The 22,498-nt window shown below is 49.7% G+C and overlaps 11 protein-coding genes across 11 annotated transcripts; 7 read left to right on the top strand and 4 right to left on the bottom strand.

The window, feature by feature from the left end:
* Nucleotides 1-260: 260 nt before the first annotated feature.
* NFIA_062450 (putative pathogenesis associated protein Pep2) lies at nucleotides 261-1,004 on the top strand (the record flags this gene model as incomplete). Its single annotated transcript, XM_001262980.1, has 2 exons — nucleotides 261-388; nucleotides 434-1,004. 2 exons carry the CDS (start codon nucleotides 261-263, stop codon nucleotides 1,002-1,004), a joined length of 699 nt encoding a protein of 232 aa, XP_001262981.1.
* A 40-nt stretch (nucleotides 1,005-1,044) lies between these two features.
* NFIA_062440 (putative pentafunctional AROM polypeptide) lies at nucleotides 1,045-4,668 on the bottom strand (the record flags this gene model as incomplete). The annotated part of the gene is made up of 3 exons (XM_001262979.1): nucleotides 1,045-2,146; nucleotides 2,377-2,567; nucleotides 2,623-4,668. The coding sequence occupies 3 exons, from the start codon at nucleotides 4,666-4,668 to the stop codon at nucleotides 1,045-1,047; spliced, it is 3,339 nt and encodes a 1,112-aa protein (XP_001262980.1).
* A 212-nt stretch (nucleotides 4,669-4,880) lies between these two features.
* On the top strand, nucleotides 4,881-6,821 carry NFIA_062430 (Zn(II)2Cys6 transcription factor; the record flags this gene model as incomplete). Its single annotated transcript, XM_001262978.1, has 1 exon — nucleotides 4,881-6,821. The coding sequence occupies one exon, from the start codon at nucleotides 4,881-4,883 to the stop codon at nucleotides 6,819-6,821; it is 1,941 nt and encodes a 646-aa protein (XP_001262979.1).
* A 135-nt stretch (nucleotides 6,822-6,956) lies between these two features.
* Nucleotides 6,957-7,409, top strand: NFIA_062420 (type II 3-dehydroquinate dehydratase; the record flags this gene model as incomplete). Its single annotated transcript, XM_001262977.1, has 1 exon — nucleotides 6,957-7,409. One exon carries the CDS (start codon nucleotides 6,957-6,959, stop codon nucleotides 7,407-7,409), a length of 453 nt encoding a protein of 150 aa, XP_001262978.1.
* A 1,087-nt stretch (nucleotides 7,410-8,496) lies between these two features.
* On the bottom strand, nucleotides 8,497-9,140 carry NFIA_062410 (uncharacterized protein; the record flags this gene model as incomplete). The annotated part of the gene is made up of 2 exons (XM_001262976.1): nucleotides 8,497-8,534; nucleotides 8,609-9,140. The coding sequence occupies 2 exons, from the start codon at nucleotides 9,138-9,140 to the stop codon at nucleotides 8,497-8,499; spliced, it is 570 nt and encodes a 189-aa protein (XP_001262977.1).
* A 2,611-nt stretch (nucleotides 9,141-11,751) lies between these two features.
* On the top strand, nucleotides 11,752-12,420 carry NFIA_062400 (uncharacterized protein; the record flags this gene model as incomplete). Its single annotated transcript, XM_001262975.1, has 1 exon — nucleotides 11,752-12,420. One exon carries the CDS (start codon nucleotides 11,752-11,754, stop codon nucleotides 12,418-12,420), a length of 669 nt encoding a protein of 222 aa, XP_001262976.1.
* Nucleotides 12,421-12,736: 316 nt separating this feature from the next.
* Nucleotides 12,737-15,087, bottom strand: NFIA_062390 (putative polyprenyl synthetase; the record flags this gene model as incomplete). Its single annotated transcript, XM_001262974.1, has 7 exons — nucleotides 12,737-13,232; nucleotides 13,267-13,464; nucleotides 13,518-13,672; nucleotides 13,717-13,824; nucleotides 13,931-14,336; nucleotides 14,389-14,695; nucleotides 14,751-15,087. The coding sequence occupies 7 exons, from the start codon at nucleotides 15,085-15,087 to the stop codon at nucleotides 12,737-12,739; spliced, it is 2,007 nt and encodes a 668-aa protein (XP_001262975.1).
* Nucleotides 15,088-16,015: 928 nt separating this feature from the next.
* NFIA_062380 (wax synthase family protein) lies at nucleotides 16,016-17,455 on the top strand (the record flags this gene model as incomplete). The annotated part of the gene is made up of 1 exon (XM_001262973.1): nucleotides 16,016-17,455. One exon carries the CDS (start codon nucleotides 16,016-16,018, stop codon nucleotides 17,453-17,455), a length of 1,440 nt encoding a protein of 479 aa, XP_001262974.1.
* Nucleotides 17,456-17,609: 154 nt separating this feature from the next.
* Nucleotides 17,610-18,772, top strand: NFIA_062370 (isopenicillin N synthase family dioxygenase; the record flags this gene model as incomplete). Its single annotated transcript, XM_001262972.1, has 2 exons — nucleotides 17,610-17,927; nucleotides 17,984-18,772. The coding sequence occupies 2 exons, from the start codon at nucleotides 17,610-17,612 to the stop codon at nucleotides 18,770-18,772; spliced, it is 1,107 nt and encodes a 368-aa protein (XP_001262973.1).
* Nucleotides 18,773-19,206: 434 nt separating this feature from the next.
* On the top strand, nucleotides 19,207-20,527 carry NFIA_062360 (putative pectate lyase; the record flags this gene model as incomplete). The annotated part of the gene is made up of 4 exons (XM_001262971.1): nucleotides 19,207-19,496; nucleotides 19,541-19,722; nucleotides 19,774-20,017; nucleotides 20,068-20,527. 4 exons carry the CDS (start codon nucleotides 19,207-19,209, stop codon nucleotides 20,525-20,527), a joined length of 1,176 nt encoding a protein of 391 aa, XP_001262972.1.
* A 37-nt stretch (nucleotides 20,528-20,564) lies between these two features.
* On the bottom strand, nucleotides 20,565-21,707 carry NFIA_062350 (glycoside hydrolase family protein; the record flags this gene model as incomplete). Its single annotated transcript, XM_001262970.1, has 1 exon — nucleotides 20,565-21,707. One exon carries the CDS (start codon nucleotides 21,705-21,707, stop codon nucleotides 20,565-20,567), a length of 1,143 nt encoding a protein of 380 aa, XP_001262971.1.
* Nucleotides 21,708-22,498: the final 791 nt, after the last annotated feature.

Raw genomic sequence — 22,498 nt, 5'->3', positions numbered from 1 at the left:
CCACAAGGACTGTTCTAAACTGAATTACTTTCTATGCACATCTTTTTTTCTTACCAAAATCTGAACGATACAGACAAGAAACTATCTCGACAATGGCAGCCAGTACTGAAGTGGAAGTATATAGCTAACTCGGCAATGACCTTAGCCGTATGGACCAGACCAACACAAAACACGACCATCATATATAATATTTATACGCAGCGCTTTTCTCCAGACTACCCTCATAGCAGTAACAAGAACAGTTACAGAAGCAACCAGAAATGCCCAACCTACACTCTCTTCCTGAAGGCACTTGGCCCTCGCTCGCCATTCGCAACAACGGCCCAGACAATCTGGTCCTAGAGCGCGCAAAGCTCCGCGAACTCGCTGAAGGCTGGCCTTGTTACCGGTAAGCCCCTCCACCTTCCCCTCCCCTACTTGCTGACATGTTTAGCGACGCCTGCGAATGGGAGAACTTCTCCTCCATATTCCACGCCGACGCATACGTATACACAACCTGGTCCGGCCGCGTGCACTACGCGGATTTCATTGCCGCCTCGCAGGCCGGCATGGACAAGGGCGCCTTCATCATGCACCGGTGCCACGGGGTAACCAGCGACATTACCCCTGATGCGCTGCGTGCAGTAACGAAGATGAAGGCAACCATTACGCAGCGGTTTACCCTGGATGGGTGCGAGGTCGACGCCGAAGCCGATTGCCGGTTTTGTTTCTTCTTTGAGAAGGTGGATGGGCGGTGGGGGGCGCGGCTTGTGCGACATTGGTATGAGAAGGATAGGCTTGTTCCTGTTGTTCCGGGGCGATTTCCAAAATTAGATGAGGAGAAGTTAAATGGGTATCCCGAAGGGTATAAGTGCCTGGCGTACTGCCAGGAGTTGACGATGGGCGTTACGGTGTTGAGGGATATGCCGGGGCATAGACGGCATAAGGGAGTTTGTGGTGAAAAGCATGATTTATTGTACAGACTGGCGAAGGATTGGCTGGATGGGAAACATATTGAGATTTAACTTGCCTATGTCTCTGCGTTTTGCTTTACGGTTCGAGTTTCTACTGCAACTGCAATCTCTCCTTCAGCATCTCCCAAGCCTTGATCCCCCTCCGCGCATGCTCAACAGGAACATGGCTTCCCTCCGACGACATCGTCCTTGAGAACAACTCCATGGACACGAACCCTTGATACCCCATTCCCTGAATAATCGCCCTGGCGACCTCCTCGCACGGCAGATACCCCCCGCGCTCATCCTCATACATAAATGTCCTCGCATTCCGCGACCAACTCATCCTCGCCGGCTGCCCATCCGCATAAAACGGATGGCCAGCCACCAGTGGTGTACGCATCCGCTCCGCATCAACAACTTGTATATAAAACACCCTTTCCACGTCAACCTCCTTCACCATCCACTCCAGCGTTTTCTGTAGTTCCTGATCCGCATTATCCGTTCGCCCTGTCGGCGTAACCGGATCCCCCCACACCCGGCCCGCAATGTTGAACGTATCCAGGCAAACCCCAAAATTGGGACGGTCGACCCGGCGCACGACGTCCCAGGCTTTCTCGATAGTGTCGATATGCGTGCTCCAGCAGAGAGGCTCGTATGCGAATCGGATGGCAGGTGTTTCTGCGGCACCTAGGTCGGCCAATAGTCTCAAATCAGACGCAATGATATCTCTGTCGTCGATGAGTTGCTCCGCGGGGAGGAAGTTGGCGGGGATTTGTATGGTGTCTGTGTGTAGGCTTTTGGCAAGCTGAAGCCACAGCTTCATCTTCTCCAGGAGATGCGTGTGTTGCGTCCGGTCCTTTAGGCCCTCGTAGAAGAGGAAGGGTTGGAGGCCGATGATGGTGATGCCGTGGGTGGTGCATATGCCGTGGATGTGCGCTGCTGCTGCAAGGAGATGGGTAGTTGTTGGGTTATCCGTGCCGGACAGCTTGCGTGCTTCATACTCGAGATCCTCATAGAAAATTTCTAGACCTTGGAAGCCTGCTGCGGCGGCTTGGTCGATTTTGTAGGATAGGTCGTGCAGCCAGGCGCGGCCGAGTGAAGCGCTCATGATGGCAGGTTGGTAGGTCATTTTGTCGGTTTGATATTGATGCGTGATGCGCACACTGAGAATAGATACGGATGTAGTTGAGGTCTTCTTTCTGTTCTGGGTCCTGTTTAAAAGGTCAGCTAGGACTGCCTTGTGTGGTGGCAAGTTCCCCTTCATGTTTATCTCGGTCTTTCTCTTAGCCGACGGTAGATATAGCTTCTGTAGACATTACAGGAGCCACCGATCATGTAATACGAATGTTTAAAAGGACTTTTCAGGTGATCCTATAGTATGATATCCGAATTGAGTAAAATTGGCCACATAGTTCATAATGATTTCTACCGGTGAAGATACCCATTCTCCTTCGACAGCTCGTATATCACTTTCCGCATGACATGAACCGGAGCAGGCCGTTTAGTAAAAATCTCATATTGGGCAATACCCTGTTCAACCAGAAGACTCAGTCCATCCACCACCACCCATCCTTTCGTTGCAAAAGGAAGCATCTGCTCCATCAGCGGGGTTTTGCACGGGCCGTACGCAACCTACTCAGTCAGCCGAATTCGACAAAAGAAAAAAAGAGGGAAAAGAAAGCCATACCTCGAGGAATACTCCTCCAGTGGTACTCTGCAGCCATCGCTCGGATATCCGCACATCGACCATCTCCTCACTCCCCACCTGCTGGCCAGGGAGGCAAGAAATGACTATAGTCGGTTGGCGGAAGCGTGTAGGCCACTGCTTTTCTATCGACTCAATGACTTCAAGCTCAAGGTGGGTGCCAGACCGATGAGTCCAATGATGGAAATACTCTGCCAACTTGCTAGCGTTCTCAAGCGTACGGTTGTAAATGCAAAATTGCCGGACACCCATCTTGTAGCAGGCATAGATAGCTGCGCGTGCCATGCCGCCCGCCCCAATAATTAAAACTGTTGTTCCATCCCGGATGGCGTTTGCTGGGGAAAGATGCTTGTGGATGCAATTCCTCACTCCGATGTAGTCAGTATTATACCCTTTTCGCGTGGTGGCCATTTGTCCATCTTGACGGCGCCGCTTGATAACAACTGTGTTGACGGCATTGATGTCCCTGGCATCTGGACTGATTTCGTCCAACATTGGTAGGACGGCTGTTTTGTAAGGGATGGAGATCGCTACGCCGCTGCGGCTTCCATCTTCGAGGAGCCTGCGTATTTCGGAGAGCGTCGCTGCTTGCACAGCTTCGTAGCTATGTGGAAGCCCGCAGGCTGTGTACGCTGCGACGTGCATTGCGGGGGACAGAGTATGTTCTAGTGCTTGGCCGACCAGGGTAAACCGCATCTTTGTGGTCAGGTAGCAGGATGTGAGGGCTTTTTGCGCGTCTAAGAGTGTGACGGCTGTGGCGTCCATGGAAGTGGGGACCACCGGTGACAGAGTAGGGTTCAGGCATATGGACGCTCGACCGGAGATTCCAGTGTTGTAAGCAATAACTGGGATGGTTGATTTCTGTATCAGTCTTTGACGAAAGGCAACGCAGGCGAGGTTGTCTTCAATGGAAAAGGACTCGCCAGTTATGCGAATGCAGTCAAACCCAAATTGGGTTGCTTTCTCGACAGGGATGTGAGCATCTTGAGACGCATCTATTCCCAACGGAGTCGGTTGATGCCATGTTGCAATCGTTTTGATGCTTCCCTTTGTACTATTCAACCATTGGATGATTTCATCCGGGCAGGAGAGAGAGCAGGTCACAGCGTCTGGAACAAGTCGGAGAAGCATTTCCAGCACCAAACGATAGGTGTCTATTTTTCTAGGTGAGAATCCGATATCCACGACTACAGGGACACGAGAGTGCAGTCTCAAAGTGGCCATGTGTCTTGCTAGTTGACTCTGCAGTCGGTTCTGATCCTTGCCGTCGACGTCGATGTCGATGAGCAAGGTTATAGCATCAGCTCCAGAATCCAGTATTTCAAAATTCCCGCACGAATCCAACCAATCCAGTGGTACCTGTAAAGCGAACGTGTGCACCTCAGGAGACACCTCAGATGAGAAAGGAGACCGGTGCGACAGTCCGTAAATGCGCCGAACGAACTCGACGAACAGCCGTTCTGTCTCTTTGAGCTTCAGACTTGAAGGAAGCTGACGTTCAAAGTCCCGACTATCGGTATGAGTCTGGTTGTAAAACTCGAAATTGGAACAGGTTTCAAAGAACGTATTGCCCACCTGCCAGACGCGTTCGAACTTGTCCTGGCTGGTACCGGTACCCACGTACCGTCGCAATTCCGATTCAGCCCTCCTCACGTAGACCACGGGATGCTCCTGTGCGAAATCTTTCAACAAGATTTGCTGCTGGTTGCTCGCCAAAGCTCCAAGACCGACAATCACGCAGCCGTTGCTGCATTTTGTGAGCAGCTCTCGGGTCAGATCTTCCTCGACAGTGCGATACTGAGCCGATCCATGCGCTGCGATATAGGCCTGCGGCGACAAATCGGTCTTCTCCCGGAAGAAAGCTTCGAAATCGATGAAGCGGCGGTGCAATGCTACCGAAGCGATGATGCCAAGGGTCTTCTTTCCCGCCCCGAAGAATCCAATAAGCAAGAGCGTGGCATCGGGATGGTATTTTCGAGAGTAAATCATTGAAGATTCGGCCTTTCTGGTCGATGCACGAGTATGCATATCGCTTGCTACGGGATTATCTCATGACTGTTCGCATTCTCTGAATTGATTTGACCTTTGCTTGATTGCATGTCGTCGTCGACAACCGCAGAATCGCCGGCTAAATACATTGCCTATCACGTGCCTCGATTGCCCCCCCGTTGCAGACAACACTCCATCCTCCATTTGATTGTTAGCATGGCTTAGATTGTATCGTTGTTTTCCCCCTAATTATGTCGAGTTCTAGACCATCCAAGAGGCAGCGTATTTGTCGCGCTTGTGACCAATGCCGCCGGCGTAAGTCCAAATGCGATGGGGCACAACCGGTCTGTGAGATCTGCCGTTCGGCGGGTCGAACATGTACATACGAGGCTGGTGGTGGCCGACGAGGATTGCCGTCTGGTTATGTCAGAAGCCTTGAAACAGCTCTTGGTCTGATATTCATAAACATTCCCAACAGCGAGGGTATCTTGCGTGGTCTACTAGCCGAGTGCGGTGCTGCCAAAGCCAGGAATCGGGCAGTCGCAGCATGGCGCAACTCCCAGGTGAACCGTGGTATATCGCAGATGCTCGTCCCAGGTTGGAAGGAGACGTCGATGGAAGACTCTGTTGAGGATGAGGCTGAGTGGGAAGAACTGGAGAATCGTGATGTTATACCCACTATAGAGAGCTCTGAACCCTTCATCTCGACGGAAGAGATACCCCCACAGGTCCAACCGATTATATCAGTTGAACCAAAGGAAGTGCTTGACTTGCCTATTCCAGACAACACGTCTGACCTACTGGAGCTCTACTTCACTCATACCCACTGCTGGTTTCCCATATTGGAGCGCCGAGACGTCCTCCGGGCGATGCATACGTATCCTCACCGATCCACGCCTCGGGATGAAACATGTCATCTCATGTTGTGGGCCGTCATCGCCTATTCGTCCGTTACCGATCCAGACCACAATCACGGCCGACCCAACTCTATGCAAATACTTCATTCCATCCAACGCCGGATCCTGTCGCAATCGGACAAACTGGAGTTAGGCCACATCCAGGCGCTCCTAATTCTTGTTTTACTACATCTTCAGGTCGGCGATATCAAACTCGCCTGGGTCCTGGTTGGTCAGGTCACAAGGTTAGTGACGATGCTGCCTCCGTTGTCGAAGTCCCGATTCCTCCATACCGTTCACGCATGTATCCTACTCGACAGTATAGCCTCAGCCCTTCTGAACAGATCGCCCTGTTTGTCTCTCGAAGAGCAGCTGGTGTATGGACCCGTGCAGGAAGACGATGTAGAGGAGTGGGATCATTGGACTGCACGGAATGGGTTCACATCAAAAGGACCATTACGAGCGTTGAGCACGTTTAACGCTGTGAGACAGCTTATGCAGCTCCTAACTCGGGTATTGTACTGTCCAGTTGACCTGGCTCAATTGCACGCCCTCCTGCTCGAGATACAGGAACAACAGGCGATTCTTCTAGCACAGTACTCAGATCCCAGTTCCGACTCTGCTACGCCGCCTCTTCTTACCTTGCATCTAGCAGCCGGCTTTGTGATTCTCGCACTTGTCCGCCACTGTGGGTCACCTAGTGCCGATATGATCGATCTGACCATCAAAACCTCGCAACGTATGTTTAATCTGTTCGATCGTTATGTCAAATTGACTGGACATCAAAAATCACCTCTTCTCCGTTGCTTCTTTCTACAGTGCCGGCGGTGCTTAGAGAGTTATCTTTCAGCTGCGGATGGCACTGAGATTGACGTCTTGAAAAGTCGACTTTCAACATACTCACAAGAGTTTCAGATGGGTGGGAATTTCAGCCACAAAAATTGCTCGGCTGTTATCCAAACTGCGGGTGAATGGCGGAGCCCCTTAATGACCGACTTCAGAGCCGGCCAGTCCTTCCAAAATGGGATATTAAACCCCCTACAGAGCCACTACGCAACACCTGTATCAGCCGCTCCAACAGCATCACCAGCTCTGCCAGGCGAAGCTGATAGTTTTGATGCGTTGTTTGAGGAGATGGCGAACCTGATCCCTAGTACAAGGTATAAATCCTGCCATCTTCTTCTCTTCTTTGTGCTGATTCCACGCAGACTTGAGCCCGAATTCGCACATAATCTTGGCTTTTGCGCCGGAGACCTAGACACAGACTTCCTAATTCAACTCCAGCAGCCGCCATAGGGATCAACTGCTCGCCGTGACCGACGGATATACATATCCGTCGGCTAAGTCTTTCGCCGCGAGTCTCCATATAAGCGATGACCCGGCTTGAACGAATCAACGCTGCAACCGGAACCCTCATTGATAACAGCCGCAATGCCTTCCATCCTCCTCATCAACGGGCCCAACCTCAACCTTCTCGGCACCCGAGAACCTCACCTTTACGGCTCCACCACCCTCCCCCAACTCGAAGACAATGCAAAAGCCCTGGCGGCATCCAAAGGTGTGAAACTGGAATCTTTCCAATCCAACCACGAGGGACAAATCGTCGACCGCATCCATGAAGCCCGTGGTCATACCGATGCGATCATCATCAATCCTGGCGCGTTCACGCATACTAGTGTCGCAATTCGAGATGCACTGATCGGCGTGTCCATTCCGTTTATCGAGGTGCATATTACCAATGTGCATGCGAGGGAGGAGTTCCGGCATCATAGTTATCTCTCTGATAAGGCTGCTGCTTGTATCATTGGGTTGGGGACTTATGGGTATGAGGCCGCGATTGAGTATGCGGTGAGGGAGATTATCAGTGCCAAGTACGTATATTAGTGTAGACTGGTGTTTGGTATGCCTCCTAGCCTTGTGTTTATGGGATTTGGGGCTTATGGTAGATAGGATCTCCTCAGTCTAGCATCACAAGCAATCGAAATAGAACTAGATGCCATTATGTGTAAAAATAGTGGTCGCAGTCTACAAAGACAATTATAAATATCAGCACAATCATATATGCCATGCATGCTTATGCTAAATCTCATATCCATGCACGTCACGCACCTACACTGCTTCCCGGCATGGGTGCGCGACACTATAACCGAGGACATTCCAGTGTGGTAATGTAACTACTTGCATGAAGGGAGTGATTCAATATTAATACCTGAAACTTACCCTCAGGAATCTGCACTATCTCTAGTAGTGCATCAGAGAGGCCTGCAGGTGGTTAATAGTATCCTTCATAACTACTGCACAGAATGTAACAGCATTAATGATTATGGACATACTGCATTATGGTGGGCCGCCTATATGGGCGAGAACTTAACTATGGAATGTTACTGGCAGACGGCCGTGTCCTGGTTAATATGGTGGATGACGAGAGCATAGACGGCCTGGATGCTGCGGCAATCCAATATCATTCTAACATTATTAGTCTTTCATGGGCTCACCAGCATGGGCATTTGTTCCAAGTGTCTCATGCAAGCTCCACAGAACTTGTAAACAATTAGCCACCCTAACCTTTTTCAAGATAAGCTCTATGTGGCTGTTCTCAGTTATAGGCTTGAGGAGATTCTCCCTTTCCACTTTTGATCTTGCCATGTGCATACAAATGGTGATATGTCAGAATTTCAAGCGCGACGCTATGGCATGATGGCTTTGAAGCTGAGTTTGCACTTTCCGGCCGAATCGATTCTTGCGCACTCTAAGTGGAGTATGACTACGCAATTCACCCATGATAGTACGTACGTACTTTGTTTAAATTAGGAACAACTAGCTTCGGATTACTTCCACGTACTAGTAGAAATAGTCCAACTATCACCACTCAAATCTCCAGTGGATATGCAATCCACGTTGGCTGTCTCAGTCCTGGGTCTCCACCAGCCCCAAGCTTAATTGATTCCACATTGCTACAGATTTATTCCTTCTAACTTTGCTGTACAAGCTCAGCCCAACTGTTTCTCTCTAATAAGTCACAGACATCACCAGATAGTTAGTCGGATCGCCCGACAATCGGAGGTGACCATGCCAGGTCCCACCATGGTGCATAGTGCAGCAGCCCCATACTGCCCCCTTAGTGTGCAGGGCATTTGCGCACTTTTCCATGGCAGATAGAAGTGTCTTCTTCTCAGCTGTAGTTTCGCAGTTGCTGCCAGTGGTGGTGGCTTTATAGGCGTAGCCCTCAGTGTGGGTGCCATTAGAGTCAGTGCCATAGGCAAGGGCGCACAAATTAGGCTCAGACTTCGCCTTCATGATACTAGCAATAAATTCGTAAATAGTGACTGCGGAGCCGGCAGTCATGATGACCTGGGAGGCAACACTGGCAATCTGGGCGACAGCAACCTTAGTAGTGATGCCAGTGCGCGCAGCCAGGACGTTAGTTATATTGTACAGGTGCGCGTAATCAGCGCCCACGACGTCAAACGAGATGGTCAGGTTCGTCTCTTCACCGTCCCAGGACTCAATGATGGGGGACTCGTAGGTCACAGTGCTATCAGTATTGCCTGCAAGACCCGAGCCCACAAGGCCAAGTGCGAGCAGACCAGAAAGTACCGTGCGAGGGACGACCATTCTCCTGTTGTAAATCGGATATAGAGCGCGTAGAGGTCTCCAAGGATAAAACAATAGAACATCCACTGCATGCTGTGGCAGGATGGCTTATGGAAAGAAAAGGAAGACTCGAGGGATAAGAAAAGAAACTTACTCAGTGATGTTCAAGACACTGTATTTATACTCCATCCTACACTTCACCGGTGAAAGCAATTTTTGGAGTTTCCTTTTCCTCCGCCGGCCATAATCCGTGCCTTTGTTATCTAGTAGGTTATAGGGCATGTAGAAATCAATGCAGGCAGCTCTTCTTTTATGCGAAACTGTGCATAGAACATTACTAGCTTATGTGACATGGGTCATGGAGAACCGGAGACGCTATCTACGAGTAAGTAATTAAAAGGGACCAGTAAAATCTCAAAGAATGTAATGCCCCATCGGGACCTTTGGACTGCTGAATATAACAGAGGCCGGTGGTTTTCCGCCTGATCAAGCATCAATTATCCAGGATCTTTCCTAGGTTGGGCGTGTTCATGTTACACCCTGCTGACTTGGATCAGACAATAATAACAATAAGCTTTTCATAGCTATTACGGATTGTCACATAGTTGAGAGTCCAACCACGTCACTGCAGCAGACCCTCAGTTGGTTAGATCGCTATCGGCTTAACAAGTTCCGAGTCTTCTTAGCCAAGATAGTGAAGCCACCCAGTGTCAATCCTTACCAAACAGACAAGGCCTTCGCTATCCACGATCTAAGCATGCAAAGGGGACCCGGCACTTCAGTAATCTTGTTGACAGTCCTTGTCAAGTTATTAAAAGCTTAGAACCGGAGCAGTCCCATCACACTCTGAGCCGACGTCGGCCGCTAGCAGCTGGGAATAGAGGAAGAGTTGTATATACCACAGGTTTACCTCATATACAGTTGGGCTAACCCAGTGTCCCACTAAGACCAAGAGCCAAGCTTCTCTTCCATCCATACTGGCATACAGAGACAATCTCATTTATTATTTCAGCCAACGCCGTTTCTCACAACTTGAGCCGGCTATCCAAGGAGGATGGTGATACGCTCACCCTGACTTGCTCTTTAAACTTAATGCACTAATCTGCTCTTTCCAGTCCTCCTATATTACCACTCTTAGATGCATGGCCACAGTACCACTGCCATCTGATTAACCCCATTCCAGCATGGCCATGCCAACCCTGTATGACTACCTGCGCGACTACGATGCCATCATCTGCTGAGCGTGCAAGGTGGCGGTCCCCAGCTGCCTGGCGCAGTGACGTCTCCAGGAAACCCACCAGCTGCAAGTAGCCCAGGACTAGAGTTGCATCCAGTGTGAGTTCAGGCAACTCTAACCCCGGTTAGAACCAAACTGCTGTGATTTCATGTCTAAATTTCAGAAATCAGAACCAAACCTGATCTATTCTAATTTAGTTTAAGTTTCACTGTAAAATCCACCACTAGGCCTAGATAAGTAATCACTAACTAACTATAGTTAGATTCAGGTCAGTTCAGTTTTGATTATAACCTGAAAGGATTAATTTCAACAGTTTTTAGAATTCAATTTCTCCTACCTTAGGGGCCTATCAAACATGCTTATATAAAATTATTATTATTAGATGAAATATATGGCAATTATCAGGATACTAATCTAAATCTAAAATATTAATTCAATATCTATAGGGTTGAATGGGTGGTGGTGAAAAAATTATATTTAAGTATGATGGTTAGTCGCATATATATAAACCAGCACCACTTCATACCAACCTATAACAGAGATAATTATTCCCTTATATCTCACTAACCATTAAATACTTTGAATTGATATTTCATATATGGATAGATTAGACACTAGGCTATCTAGTGACATTAATATTTGGAGAAATCCTGTAAATTAGTGATTACTAAGCAAAATAGTGAGGGTTGGTTAATCTTAGTAGATAAAACCTTAAAAACCACAACTAACAGTTGTAACTGAACTTGAATTAGTTCTGCCCTAGGGAAACTGAAACCAGTGCAATTCCCTAGGCTAGGGACTGAACCCAAATCGCTTCGAATTCGGTGAGGGTCAGATTCGATTTTAGTGGTTCGGTTATGCAACTCTAGACCGGAATGAAGTCGTCTCCACGGCAGCATTGGGGATGGGATGTGAAGATAGCTCACGCTTACACGCGTTGCGAGTCGCCCATAACACTCGGAGAATTAATATGCCGGATATCCGTGGAACAGCGGCCCTTATTCCTGATTGTCACAAATAACTGATCTAGGCTATTGCAGTCTTCTACTGTTATGACTTACTTTGAACCACCCTCGCCCATATTCGGGCCTCCGTCAACAGAGCTATCTAAGCCTCCGGTGCCATATACTCCCGGGTGGAGATTCACTATCAAATCTCACATTGTTTCATCCCCAACACCAGTGGTGCAAGAATGCTGCATCAATAGTAAAGGAGACAGGAAGGAAAGAAGGCAACTGAGTCCAATTGACCGATGTCTAAAGCACCCCCCCCTTGCCTGGCAAAGAAGGAAACGGTACTGTCAGTCTAAAGGTCATCGACGTCTTGAAAGGAGGCGATGGCCACAATGCTCAGGTGTTCACAGTCCAACTACTGGACAGTGAGTCAACATCTCACATGCTTCCTCAGAAAGGCACACGACTAGTCGCAAAAGTATACGACCCTCTCTACTTCAACGACGATGAAGGGTACCTCAACCCATTCCTTTGCATGGACAAATACTACACTCATGAGGCCAATGCATATATGTTCCTCAGCGAGTTTCAAGGCCAATGGATCCCGAAATACTATGGGTCCTACTCCTTAAATTTATCTGTCGATTCAGTCCACACACGGACAGTCCGAATGATTTTGGTCGAGCATATCCAAGGAATCACTATGGCAGATTCTGAGCCGAGAAATTTCTCCCAGTCAGCTCGCCAAAGTATTCTGAAGTCAATTGTGGACATCGAGAGCCGGATCTACGAAAAGGACATTTTGCTCACCGACCTCGAGCCGCGAAACATTATCATAAGTTCGCCAGACAGCGACCAGCCCCGCGTTGTGTTCATCGATTTTGCACATGCTCTTTTTAACCGCAGGCGAGATGATCCTATTCCGTTCGAATTGAACGATTTTCTGGGAGAGTACATTTCACCCCTTCTTCGGTGGAATAAAAGCAAGGACAGAGACTATGCATTTTTAGATTGGATTGATTGGGACTGGGATCACTGGCTCAATGCCGAGTTTGCCCATACAGCTGCAAACATCACCCCGGAGATGCGAGAACGATGGTCCGATGATTAATTCTTATCGTGCTCGTACCTGGGGAGGCTGCAAAGTCAAGCCGACCTAGGCAATGTCATCCCAATCCAGGCAATGGAGGAATCAGCCGTTGCTTAAAGGGCTATAGTAGACGCATCTCATACGGGTTGAGGAGATTATTTCCGCCAGACCGGTCACGAAATAACGTGGCTTTTAGCGGTCAAACAGAGCCTGGCTGTGCAGTTTTCTAGATATGCTTGCCATTACTTCATGGGAGGATTCAGGATAGCTGCAGAGAACCCCTCCAGGGATGGCTGTCTCAGGCCCCTGATGACGGGGTACTCGGCCAAACTGACGATCAATTCATCGACCTCCAAGCCGTCTCCCGATATCCACCCCAAACACGCAGCACTTCCGCAAACGTACTCTCCTTTGGCTGTGACTCTTTCTGTTTGATCTGCAATTGCACCAGCATAGATCGGAGAATCCAGTTTTCCTGCCGAGTCATGGATTCCATGTCCCGGAGCATACCTTCTAGATTGTCATGGAGGAGACCGAGGACATCCTGTGTATACTTCAGACTCCCACTTTCTTCTATCCGAATCAGGATGTATCGCTTCGCCTCTATCGAAGCCCCATCTCCACTACGTAGCATGTTGAGCCATTCCGTCAGCACCGTGCTGTCTTCCAGAGTATGATAGGCGCGGATGAACGGGAACGAAGGCTTTCCTTCGTCGAGGTCCTGACAAAAGCCGCGTTGGGACGTGTACTCTTTGGATACGAGGTTCTGATAGTCGTCCCGGATTTGGAAGCACCGTCCCAGCTGGTCCATGAAGTGGCGCATATCGAAGCCCCTGCATCTTGATTAGATGCTACCTGCTTCAGCACGATCTTTTGTTGATTAGAAGATTAGGAAAAGACTGACCGGAGAATACCAGAACGGCAGAGGGTGAGAGCTGTTGTACAAGGCGCAGGGCATTATTGATGTGGAAGCATGCAGAGTTGATGGTTTGGCCGACTCCAAATATTTTATGAACGGCTGGCTTCCCACGCCGAAGAAGGCTGCCATCCTGTATATCGTCCAACCTGCGCGCGGTCAACCCTAGAGACAAGACAGTGACAACGTTGTAGAAACTCACATCAAGGAGGCTTCATGGAGCAGGGATGCTACCCCCGAAATCAGCATTAACGAGCGCTCTGGTACATTGAACCACGTCTGCAGAGCATCGATCAGGTGATGGCGGAAACCCTTGGATGGCATAGATGTCATATACTCGTACGGTTTCCATAGAACCTGCAGTTATCAGCGTGGCCTCTTGGATGGGGAGGAAGATATACCGTTTCGTCCAATGCGTCGAGGACTTTGTATGTAGGACCTGTTTCACCTTCGCCTGCACGCGCTTGATCAGCCTCTGATCCGGTGACATTGAATAGATTCCACACTTCCTACTCCGGCATTCCCCTTCTTTATGCTTTCCGGTTTTGACCGCTTTACCTCCAATTCTTTGAAGACTGAGGGAAGTTCAGGAGGGCATATATACGGATTTCGGACGTCAAGGTGATATCGAAGGGCATGGATGCTCCATAGTGCATTTCCTGCCATGGACAACTCGAGAACTTGGAACCATTTCTGTACCGAAAGTGAGGTACCAGGTCTTCCTAGATATTCATCACGGAGGAGACAGTATTGCTCCTCATGCTCGCGGATAATGGTACGGACTATCTGTTTTGCGGACTCTTCGGTAGTATCCTGCATCCGCATGACCATCTGAACGGCGTTGATCAGGGGAAGAGTATCCCCAGACTGCCGCGTCACTCTCTTCTCTTTTTCCCAAGACCACAGATCGTTGGTCACACCAAGAACCACAAATGCCAGATAGGTGACTGGCCCAGTTTCGACCTCTTCTTCCGGTGTGAGTTCGACCCCGCTGGCCCAGCCCATCATGTGAACAACCCAGCTTATTATTGTCAGCGACGGGAGTTTACGGTTCACAAGGATGCATCACAAACTTAGCTCCGCAATCCAAGGCCCTAACAGCCAAGTAATCCTCCAAACTTGCAAACGTTTTGTCCCTCATCTGTTGACCAGTCTCGTACCACTGCTTGAACTTCTTCTGGCAACGACCAAGGTAGTCTTGGTCGATTTCGTTCAAGACCGACCAGATCTTTGCTCTGGCCTGCTTTCTCTTCAACCCACCTTCCGCGGTGTCCTGGAGGTCTTCAAACCTTTTCGACCCTAATGCCTTTGATATAATTCCATCCTTGTCCTGGGAAAGGCGGCAGCTAGGGCCATCGTGAACAGCGTCCACGGACACATCTAGCAACACACCGTGTTAGTAACTAATCCATTTCAACAAGAGGTAAGCACTCACCATCATGTACGAACGCATACTCAATGAAGTAAGAACAAAGCCCGATTCTCTCCGGTAATGCCTCTGGAGCGCAGAGTGCTGTAAAGTCCGCCGTATGCGCATTCATCCCACCGACTACTTTTCCGATCCCGCCCGTCCCGAACAGGTCAATGTGGCACTCTATGCAGGCGTCGTGAGAAACCGCGACATATTTGCTGACCCGCGGCTGAAACCGCGAGATATACTTGCTCTCAGTCTCCGCGTCCATAAGAGCAGGGTCGGAGTGTCCGTACATCGGAGGATGTGACTTTGCAACGTCATTTTCGAACATGTTTAGGCTGCGCCTCTGTCCTTCCATTGCTAGAGTGGGATTCGGCTGGTTGAATTCTGACCATCATGTTGTGGGTGACAGTTCTTTAACAGTTAGTTTTCTTCTGTCCGTCCCGACTTGGAGCGGGTGTCTTCGGGATAAAACATCATGTGATCCATATCTCTGTCCAGTGTCAACCATCTGCAGGACAGATACTGCGTTACATGCAGAAGAATCACTATACTTGGAAGGATAACAAAGTCTACTCCGTATGTCGTACATATGGATAGACAACGTACGCCGGATCTGTTCTTCCAAGTCAAGTTCCAAGTTTAATTACTTAATGTGGCCTAACTAACTAGTTAACTGTGAAAGCTTTGTCATACAATAGGGTTTGTATATTCCGAATATTTAACATTCATGTACCATAAGAATGCTCTTAGGTTTTATTGATGGAACTAGGACTTAGGTTTGTGGAAGCCTCTCACATTAAGCAGACCCATTTACTTAAATTGCATAGGATGCTCATTTTGATGATAGAGGAGCCCAACTGCATTCTGCTGGATTTTAGCCTTGCTCTTCAGCTGGGAGCCTTTATTCTTTATAATTGGAATATTGCATTGCTATTGTGATAATTACTGCGTGGAAACTTTGTTGGTCTAATTATACAGTCAGTGACTTAAGGCACTTCTTTGCAACTTACTCCACCAGCGCTAGATCAAACGATCTACTAGATGATCTAATTGCCTTATTAATATCATCAAGATAACCTTAAGTACATATTGTTTATAATAAGCTTTGTTTACCGCCGCTGATCCTCTAGTTCAGCCCTGTCTTAGAAAAAGCAAATACTCCACGCCACAGATCGACAGTGGGATGTGTTGGTTACCATGACGATGCCCAAATCCCTTACTTTTTTTCATCCTCCTCCAACTCAACCTCATCGTACACAAGTTCCATTATTCTCATATGAATCATGTCAATATCGGCAGTTCCATACAGGGAATTCCTTCGTCAGAAAGAAGCTGAGTTCTTTTCTTTGATTGATCAAGGAGTCATTTCCCCATGGCTGTTCCCGCATGATTTTCTCGTGCTGATCATTCCCGTTTTGGTGCTGCTGATACCCAACAAAGGCCAGTCATGGGTGGTCGTTGTCAGACGGACAGCATTCGGACTCGTATGCTCCCTTGCAATCAATAACCTGCTGCACACGCGATGTCTCACCGGTGGAGGCACTGTCATCGGCTTTTACTACGTCTTTGTAGTTATCTGGAATGCCATATTCCTCCTCTTCAAGGACATCCAGAACGAGTGTTCCCGAATTGAGCGACCGTCAAATGGGACCCTCTATTGGCAAGGCTATCCACACTCGATATGCCACCGACTAAGCTGGCTTCTGGATATGTTCGGCAGTCTGCGTGGTGCAGGCTGGAACTGGAGGATTCCTGGTCTACCTCCGCTTCCAAAGATCAGTTCCAAGGATGAGCTGACATCTACGGACGGTAAGGAGTTACCTCAGGAGGCGCCATCGTCGACTCTTCTTCGGTCCTCTATCATGAGGACAGCTCGCTACTACCTGGTGATGGATATCTTGAAAGTCCTCACCATGGTGGACCCCTATTTCTGGGGACTCATCGATGCCGCTCCTCTCTACCCCCTCGACAAAATATACCACTTTTCACCGGCCCTCTTACGGCTCTTCCGCGCAGTCGTAACAGTTGTCTGGATCCGCACGAGCATGGCCTTTATAGCCTCCACGGTGCCTCTCATCATCAGTCTGGCTGTCACTGTCTGTCCGGGTCTTGTCAAATGGAGCCGTGTACCCCTCGACGCACCGTGGTTATATCCTCCTCTGTTCAATAGCTTTTGGGATTTCAAACCAGTCTTCGACTATGGTCTGGACGGCTGGTGGGGAAGGCGTTGGCATCAGGCTTACCGATATGCCTTCTCAGAGACAGCGCGTTATGTTGTCCCCAACTTCGAAAATAAAGATATGACCAGATTTCTGAGACATTCCGTCGCGTTTCTATTGAGTGGACTGGTTCATTTCTGCGCTGTTCATTCGCATTTTGTCGCCCCGGACTCTGTATATTTTGGAGCTCTACTCTTTTTTATGCTTCAGCCGCTGGGGATGCTCATCCAGAGAAAATTACGGGGGATATTATTCTCGGAAGGAAGTACTTTCTGGAGAGCATTCAACATCATCTCGACATATGCGTGGTTATATCTCGTTATCGGACCTTTCTGCGATGAACTGGCTGCCGCTGGGACATGGTTGTATGATGAGGCATGTCCAATCAGTATTATTCGGGGATTGGGCTTGATTGAGGGTGAAGGCTGGTTTGTGGGAACGAGAAGTTATGTTCGATTGTGGACGGGAGAGAAGTGGTGGCAGACTGGCATTCAGATTCTTTGATATTCTGTGTCTGGTATAAAAGTCATGGTATGAATAGATAGTAAAGCACCGGGCGGAGATCAGTTAATGTTGATTACGCCATCGCGGGGCATCAAGCATCAAAGCATCAATTTTTGCAACAACATCATCCTCTGTCAATATCATAGAACACACCATGGGTTCATCATCTGCACAGTCATTTACAACCATTCCGGTTCTCGACTTCTCGCTATCGGCATCGCCAGACACAAAACCTCGTTTTCTCTCGGAGCTGCGCAATGCTGTGGTCAATGTGGGGTTCTTCTATCTCATCCACACCCCGATTGCGCCTCATATCCAGCAGGCGTTCATCGAAAAATCCCTCGCACTATTTGATCTGCCGCTGAAAAAGAAACTCGAGATCGAAATGGTCAACAGCAAGCACTTCCTGGGCTATTCCCGTCTCGGTGCGGAGACGACCGCCTCCAAAACAGATTACCGGGAGCAGTTCGATGTAAGTGCCCACCTACTACAGTCACCAAGATAGGCAGTAGTCTAACGATAGGACAGTTTGCAACGGAACTTCCGGCACCTGGACCAGACGAGCCCCTCTACAGAAACATTCGGGGACCAAACCAGTGGCCGGATGAAGCCTCTATCCCAGGCTTCCGGAAGGCCATCGAAGCCTACCTGGCTGAAATCAGTCCCCTGGCAGAGGCCTTCAAGTCCCTCATTGCAGAAGCGCTGGATCTCCCCTCAAACGCTCTCTACCCCTTCTTCGACCACCCTCCCCAGCACAAACTCAAACTCATCAAATATCCACCACCCAGCAGCGCATCCCAGGCGCAAGGCGTCGGCGCGCACAAGGACTCTGAATTTCTCACCTTTCTGCTGCAGGCGACTCCTCACTCAGGGCTTGAAGTACAGAACAAGTCCGGGAATTGGATCCCAGCACCGCCGCTGGATGGCTCGCTGGTGGTGAATATTGGACGGGCACTGGAGGCAGTCACTGGGGGAGTGTGTACGGCCACCACGCATCGAGTCAATCTACGGCCGGAGAATTTTATAAATGCAGACGGAAAGCCACTGGGGCCGAGGTTCTCCTTTCCGGTTTTTCAGGGGATGAGTCTCGAGTTGTGTGCGGAAGATATCCACCTGGATATTCCGGCGCATATTAGAGAGCTAGTCAAGGATCAGCAGGTTCGGTCGGATGCGGAGGCTACGTTTAATAAGAAGTTTCAGGGGAAGACAGGCGAGGGAACGCTGATCCATCGGATCACGAGTCATCAGGATGTGGGACGGCGGTGGTATCCGGAGTTATTGGAGTGGGCGTTGAAGGAGAGGCAGGGTAGTCATTGACTACACTCTGCAGCGAAAATCCTGTGTCAATCTCGGTCTACGCAATTCCAAAAGCCGAGTATCGTCAGCAATTGATTATTCCGCGAGTCAGTAGTTGTCTAGTTAGTACGGACATTGCCCGTACACCGTATTAAGCGGGTTTCATGCCGGCGTTTGACCCGACAGTTACCCCGTAAGGTGACGATCATATCTATACTTGGACAATGGCACAATATCCCCAGATTCTGCACAAATCACACCCGGGAAATGTGAAACGCCAAGCAAAGTCCCTGCAGCGGAATGATTGTTTTATATTGTGATGAAGTCTTGGCTGCTCTCAAGCCCCGGTGAGTGTCTTGTTTTTCCAGCAATAGGGTAGAACTCGGGTATAGATATATAAAGACTGGGGAGTGGCTGATGTACTTCGTGTCGTGACGAAGCAACCAGCGGCACAAATGAAGTACTTCCAAATCCTCCTCGGGCTTCTGCCCACAGCGCTCGCCGCGTCCATTTATGTCTCTCCCAAAGGATCCAGCAGTGGCTCAGGGAGCATCACCTCTCCCCTGAACTCCATTCAGTCCGCTGTCAACCTCGCAAAGCCAGGCGATACCATCTACCTTCGCGGGGGGACGTACTCGCCCACCAGCAACATCCAGATCACCAAGAGCGGGACATCGAGCAAGCCATACACCCTGCGCGCCTACGAGGGTGAGAAGGTCATTATCGATGGAGAAGCTCTGCCAGGGTAGGTCGTCCGTCATTTGTACTAGTCGCTTGCTGATGAAATAGAACACCGGCACCACTCGACGCCTCCCTCCCCAACGAAGACCGCGGCATCCTTCACATCCAGAACGCGAATTATTGGCAGTTCTACGACCTGGAGCTGATCCATGGCCCGTACGGCGTGTATGCGCGGGATGCGTCGAACAATCACTACGAGCGGCTTATTACCAGGGATAACTACGAGACTGGTACGTTGCTCTGCCTGGAGGCTGCAGCAAGCATTGCTGACCAGTAACCAGGCTTCCAACTGCAGGGCTTGTCCTCCAACAACAAAGTCCTCTACCTCGACTCCTACGGTAACAGGGACCCCCGCAAGAACGGTGAGAGCGCCGACGGCTTCGCCTGCAAGGAAGGCTCGGGAGAGGGCAACCTCCTCAAGGGTGCGAGGCTGTGGAATAATGTCGACGACGGGTTGGATCTGTGGGAGTTCAAGTCTGCGGTGACGATCGAGGATACTATCTCCTGGGGGAATGGATATAATCGGTACGCTGCCACTTGTTATATGGTTAATGTTAATGCAGCTGACTTTGTAGATGGGGCTTCTCACCGTTCGAAGGCGACGGCAACGGGTTCAAACTCGGCGGCGGCGACGCAGCGGACAAGGGCCCCGCGAACCATGTCATTACCAACTGCATTGCCTTTGGAAACGTCAAGGATGGCTTCACAGATAACTCGCAGACGGGCGATTTCACGCTCAGCCGCAACACGGCGTGGAACAATGCCAAGGTGGGCTTCAAGTTTAACACGGCTGTGGCTACGCTCAAGGGAAATGTTGCCGCGGTTAATGGGGAGAGTGCTACAGTTTTGAGTTCGAAGCAGATTTCCTCAGGGAATTCCTGGGATGGAAGTTCGTCGTGGTCGAATAGTAGCTTCAAGAGTGTGGATGTGAGTCTGGTGCAGGGTGCTAGACAGGCAGATGGGAGGATCAAGGCCAGTGATTTCTTGCTGCCAAAGTCGGGGGAGGCGATTGGAGCGACCACTGTTTGGAAGTAATATTGTTCAATAGGTTGAGGATCAACTATAATCACTATCATCCACTTGCTTTAACTTGACCGTACTGCAGCTCATACTCCCTCCACTTCCTCCCAATCGGCTGAATCAATGTATAACTCGCCTTACTCCCAGACTCCTGCACCCCATTCACCAAATACAACGGTGTCATCTCACCATCCTCGCTGAAAAACAGCTTCGGCCGTTCCCTCCGATAGTAATCCACTCTACTCCTATCGGTAAACTCCACTGTGGTATTATACGCCAGCGTGATATTATTATAATGCCACGGACCGCGCCAGTCCCTCGCAAACACATGCGCGCCGACACGCGGGCCCTTTTGACCTAAAGCAATATCGACCATGTGGTGCACGAGGAAGTGCCAGTGTCCGCGCTTGTCGCGCCAGAGGAACGGGTCCTCGCTGCGCAGGGAGGGGTCGATTTCGGTAAACCCCGGCTCGAAGCGCAGGGAATACGGTCCCCTGTAGCTGGTTGCAGTGTAGATGTTGTTCTTTTCTGTCGCAAGGAGGATCTCGCTTGTGTGATGATGTGGGGACCAGAGGGGCCAGGCAGCGGGATTGGTAACATTCACCAGGAGCTCGATGGGCTCGCTCCAGACGCGGAGGTCCGGCGAGGTCGAGACGGAAATGGTATTGTTGCGTTTGATCGAACGGCAGGTTGTCGGGGGGTCCCAGTCGAGTCCGATGAAGTGCATCAGGTACAGTTTGTCGGCTGGACTCCAGGTTATGGCTGGGTTGTGGTGGAATGTGCCGAAGAGTTCCTGGGCGAAGGTGTAGGGTCCTCTTGGTCCGGTACGTGACTCTGCGCGGATGATGGTGCTGAACGGTCTCCAGCCTGAGAGTCCGCAGCCTCGGTCGATCTGGGAGATAATCAAATGGAAAAGCGTAGGGTCATCCCGGTCGTGGATGATATGTCCACCCCAGGAGGAATTGCCTGCGCCGTCGCGGTAGAAGTCCGGCAGGGTGATGTTGGTATGGTTGTAGCCGGTGTTTCGGTCGACAGGTTGCAGGTCCAACTCGCTGCAGTCAGCAGCGCGCCAGCCAGGGTCACAGATGCATTGGTGGGTTTTTGAACAGACGCCTGTCCAGCTGCAGTCTTCGTCTGTGTGACATGCAAAGGCTGCCACAAGCCGCAAAGCATGGAAAAAGAGCAATGAACGCATTGTGAGTGCTGATGCCACTGACCTTCAGGATCTCTGGGTCTATATCTTCATGCCAAGGACATTAAGCCTGAATGCTGCGGGGTACAGCCTCGAGGGTTATAACCGGTGGAGAAATTATGCTTGTCTTGCATTTCGGTATGTTGATCCCCGAGGTCTGCAGTCAATCGTCTTTATCGTACTATATCCTGGAGATGTATTCTCAAAGTTATATATATGCACCGCCGTAGCATACACAAGCAAATGGATACCACAATTTTATATATCTGTGCCAACTGGATCATGACCTATTCTTCAAAGATGACACTGAAAGGCTACACTGTTTACTCAGAGAGATATACAAGTCTTGCTTCCAGGCACTTCCTGATACATAAGGATCATAGTGGACATGTGAGGAATGCTCAGTCAAGATCGAAACTGTCAAAAGACTGTAAAATCACTTCCGCACGTATGTTTAATTGAGTAAGGCTCAGATGCCTGAATAAGATTGCTTGTTGGAGTTGCATCGCAGCCTAGCCCTCATTGGACGTTTTTCACAGAGCTCTATAATATACCGCTTTGCCGTCTATCAGAGCAGGACGGGCTGAATTGTTCAACAGGCGTGAGAACACAAGACCGGCTTCTAGGGGTAATCTTAACTCTGAAAATAGCACTGCCAAGTCAAGTGGGCCATTAAACTGACCATCACATCGTATCCTTCCGCAAACGATGCAGATCGGCCCCCATTCTCGTGTTGTTCGTATTCGTCATAGACTACCGTTCAGAAAAGCCAGTTCTCATTTAAGGAGAAGTTA

The sequence above is a fragment of the Aspergillus fischeri genome, genomic scaffold, assembly GCF_000149645.3.
Source record: "Aspergillus fischeri NRRL 181 1099437636252 genomic scaffold, whole genome shotgun sequence".
In the NCBI taxonomy this organism is placed as follows: domain Eukaryota; kingdom Fungi; phylum Ascomycota; class Eurotiomycetes; order Eurotiales; family Aspergillaceae; genus Aspergillus; species Aspergillus fischeri.
This window is presented reverse-complemented; position numbering and strand designations above follow the sequence as displayed.